General features: G+C 38.0%; 1 protein-coding gene across 2 annotated transcripts; it reads left to right on the top strand.

Annotated features, from left to right (window-relative positions):
* The first annotated feature begins 246 nt into the window (after nt 1–246).
* PDHA2 (pyruvate dehydrogenase E1 subunit alpha 2) lies at nt 247–1,416 on the top strand. 2 transcript variants are annotated; one of them, XM_063108667.1, is made up of 2 exons: nt 247–765; nt 847–1,416. In XM_063108667.1, the coding sequence occupies exons 1-2, from the start codon at nt 250–252 to the stop codon at nt 1,414–1,416; spliced, it is 1,086 nt and encodes a 361-aa protein (XP_062964737.1). In that variant the 5' UTR covers nt 247–249. The 2 variants fall into 2 exon arrangements, with proteins under 2 accessions (XP_062964737.1, XP_062964736.1); XM_063108666.1 differs by having other exon boundaries at nt 247–1,416.
* Nucleotides 1,417–4,094: the final 2,678 nt, after the last annotated feature.

Here is a 4,094-nt window from a genome sequence, read left to right on the forward strand (position 1 = left end):
TGAAAGGCATTGCACAAACCAACCAAATCAGGTTGGACGGCTGGTGGCCCGGTATGGCCCATGCCCGGGTCTCTGTGCCCTGCCGGGGCACTGCCATTATGGCGTCAACTGCGCGTGCGTGCGTGCGTGCGTGCGTGCGTGCGTTCGGCGTTGGAAGGAGACGTGGGACGCCAGCGGGACGCAGGCCAGGCAGTCGGGCGGTTGTGAGCTGCGGCCATAGTCTGTCGTCTGAGCTGCTCCGTGAGAAAGATGCTGGCGGCCTTTGTCTCCCGCGTGTTGTCGGGTGTTGTCCAGAAGCCAGCTCGCAGAGTGCTGGTGGCATCCTGTAACCACTCAAATGATGCTACATTTGAAATAAAGAAATGTGATCTTTATCAGTTGGAAGAGGGACCCCCTGTCACAACGGTGCTCACCAGGGAGGATGGACTCAGATACTACAGGATGATGCATATTGTTCGCCGCATGGAATTGAAGGCAGATCAGCTGTATAAACAGAAATTTATTCGTGGTTTCTGTCACTTGTGTGATGGTCAGGAAGCTTGCTGTGTGGGCCTTGAGGCAGGTATAAACCCATCGGATCATATCATCACTTCCTACCGGGCTCACGGCCTAAGCTATTCTCGCGGACTTTCTGTCCGGTCAATTCTCGCAGAGCTGACGGGCCGAAGAGGAGGGTGTGCTAAAGGAAAAGGAGGATCGATGCATATGTATACAAAGAACTTCTATGGGGGCAATGGCATTGTGGGCGCACAGGGCCCCCTGGGAGCTGGCATTGCTCTGGCCTGTAAATATTTTGGAAACAATGAAGTGTGTTTGACTTTATATGGGGATGGCGCTGCTAATCAGGGGCAGATAGCTGAAGCTTTCAATATGGCATCTTTGTGGAAACTACCCTGTGTTTTCATTTGTGAAAATAACCTCTATGGAATGGGAACATCCGCTGAGAGAGCAGCAGCCAGCACTGATTACTACAAGAGGGGCCATTTTATACCTGGACTGAGGGTAGATGGAATGGATGTTCTGTGTGTTCGGGAGGCAACGAAGTTTGCGGCTGACTATTGTAGATCTGGAAAGGGGCCTATAGTGATGGAGCTGCAGACCTACCGTTATCATGGACACAGTATGAGTGATCCTGGAGTCAGTTACCGGACAAGAGAAGAAATTCAGAATGTAAGAAGTAAGAGTGATCCTATCATGCTTCTCAAAGACAGAATGCTAAACACCAAGCTTGCCAGTGTTGAAGAATTAAAGGAAATTGATGCTGAAGTAAGGAAAGAAATTGATGATGCCGCCCAGTTTGCTACAACTGATCCTGAACCACCTTTGGAAGAATTAGGCCATCACATCTACAGCAGTAATCCACCTTTTGAAGTGCGTGGTGCAAATCAGTGGATCAAGTTTAAGTCTCTTAGTTAAAGGGAGACTATATATAAATGTGTTATTAGTCCTTCAACGGAGCAGTCAGGATCAACTTAAAGAAACTGTATTCTGCACTTTGCTAAGGAGGAATAAAACTCATAAAACAAAAGTCATAAACTTGTACTAGAACAGATGAAGAGATTATTAAAAGAGATTAAAAGAGGTACATTCAGTTAAAAGGGATATTTTATTCAATTGTACGTTGTGTTAAAATATAGTTTATATTATAGTTACTCATTTATTGTGAATATATTAAACATTATTTTAAATTTATACAAGTCTAAAGTAGGAAAAATAGATTATTTAACTTCCCAAATTATTTGCTGTAATAGTTTTATTTGATTTAGCTTTATATTATTTTAATAAATACTCTTATTTAAAGGAAAAATAATTCTTTGATTCTTGCTCTCCCTGCAGGGATTTATGTGTAAAGTCACTATCCTGATGACCACTCAGGACCCCTACTGCTATGCTACTTGCAATGGTTTGCTTGAATTAACCAATAACTAACAGTATAATGGCGTGCACATGTATACGCATACACATATGTGCACACGATATGTAATATTGGTGCTAAAGCTTGTTACCACTGACCATTTTTCTGATAAAACATTAACATGGCAGGGGAGGGAGGACAAAGATCTTTTTTTCATATTATTTCACTTTGTTACAATATTTTTAGTGTACTAATTTAAAGGGAAAATGAAAACACAATTAAAAACTAGGGAAAAAATTGCATTATTAAACTTCGAGTTAAAGTTACTCTTATTTTATAATGCATTTATAACACTATGTGTTCTAGATTTTAAAGAAATATCCTGGTGAATTTCAGACTGAAAAATGAATAAACAGATGGTGACATCAAAGGAGTTAAGCAGAGGAGGTGACATTAATAAAAAGTTGAAAGTAAAATCTGCCTTGCCTTTAACTATTGTTACTATTTATTGCTAATTGCAACATAATTAACTAGTATCTGTTAAAGCAACTAAGCATTCACAGATAACTTTCTTTTTTTTCTCTCTCCCTCTTTCCTTCCTTCTTTCTCCCTCCCTTCCTTCTTCCCTCCCTACCTTCTACTACTCAACACCAATAACTTCTTCCAAAGGAAAATCCAACTAGGATTAGACAGGTTTGATGTACTCCATAGTCCAATACCATATCAATTAGCAAGTCCCAACTTGGTGAAAACAGTTGTACTTGGTTATATAATCAATCCTATTGAGCTTGATGTTTGACATACCTTATTCCTCTGACATAGACTTAACTGAAACCAGAAATGAGAATTTGCCCACGATTTAAGAAATAGTTTGTGGAACATACCAGAAGAAAAAATTAAGGTTAAATTTTTTTCTTTACAGTATCTACTTCTGCCAATAGAACCTAGGCTCTAAGAACTTTAACAGAAAACCAAAATCTCAGAAGCCTGTGAGTGGAAGAACATATGTACACCCATGAACAGGCATAATTTCTGTATCTTCTCCCAAACAAGTTTAAACAAGGAAGATGACCTCAACATTCTAAATTGATGTGAGGCCCAGATTCATACTAGCAGCATACCTATTACCAGAAATTTTTTGTACCCTGTGTCCCCCACCCAATTATCCCCCCTCTCTCCCCCTCCCCCTTTTCCTCCACTCCACTTTGTAGCCCAAGGAATGTTTTCTTCCTCTGCAAGACCAAAGCACTACTGTGGTCTTTCTTTCCTTCCTTCTGTCTCTCTTAGCTCCCACATAGAGTGAGTACATGAGGTATTTATCTCTCTGTGCTTTGCTTATTTCACTCAACATAAGTTTCTCCAGGCTCATCCATGTTGCAAATGACAAGGGTGACAATTAGCATTGTATCTCATGAATATTAATAATAAAGAAAGAAAGAAAGAAAAAATAAAAATTCACATGAGCAATTTATCTAAAATCAATTTGTTATATATGCCAATAGTGATTTAAACTTTGTTAATAAGAAAGCAAGAAATTTTTGTATTTAAAAAAATTCAGAAAATAGAGATAAATATTGTTTTGTTTATAAATCAGTGATATTACAAGTGTTTCGGTTAGAATAAGACAGCTGCTGTTCAGAGGCACTTTGATTGGTTCTCAACCATTAAAAACCAAAAATCTTTTTCATAAGACATTCAAAATAATAAGCATATTTTCTTCTAATGGCAAAGAATTCTTTTTATTTTGACATGATGATATTTTCATATGCTGTACTTGAAAGTGGAAGATAAGTTGCTCAATTAAAGCCATTTTATATATACAGTATACAGAAATCACTTTAAAAAGTTTGTTAATATAAAGGATTTTTTGATGCCAGCAAAAATTAAGATTATTGATTAGAAATGAAACCATCACTAAATTAAGATACACAGATAATGTGCTTCATTTCAGGAAAAAACTCAAATTTTTCTGTGTTAGAGGAATAAAGTACATTTGTCACAATATACATTATCAAATTACATTAAAGTAAGGAGTTTTTTAATGTTTCCTATGTTAAAAAAATGTTCCCACTTCTGTGTGTGCATTCTGTAACTATACTAATATCGCTGGTTGCACGCAGTTCTGTAATCTCACACACACACAAAATCCAACCCTGTTGTTTTCAGTTAGATCAAACTTTATTGCTTGACTAACAGTAGCAATAATTTATCAAGCTAAATCACAGAGTTCTTAATGTCT

Source organism: Cynocephalus volans, chromosome 9 (assembly GCF_027409185.1).
Source record: "Cynocephalus volans isolate mCynVol1 chromosome 9, mCynVol1.pri, whole genome shotgun sequence".
NCBI classification, from domain to species: Eukaryota; Metazoa; Chordata; class Mammalia; order Dermoptera; family Cynocephalidae; genus Cynocephalus; species Cynocephalus volans.

Excerpts from the sequence above, each read along its gene's own strand:
- PDHA2 (XM_063108666.1), top strand. The coding sequence starts at position 250 with ATGCTGGCGGCCTTTGTCTCCCGCGTGTTGTCGGGTGTTGTCCAGAAG.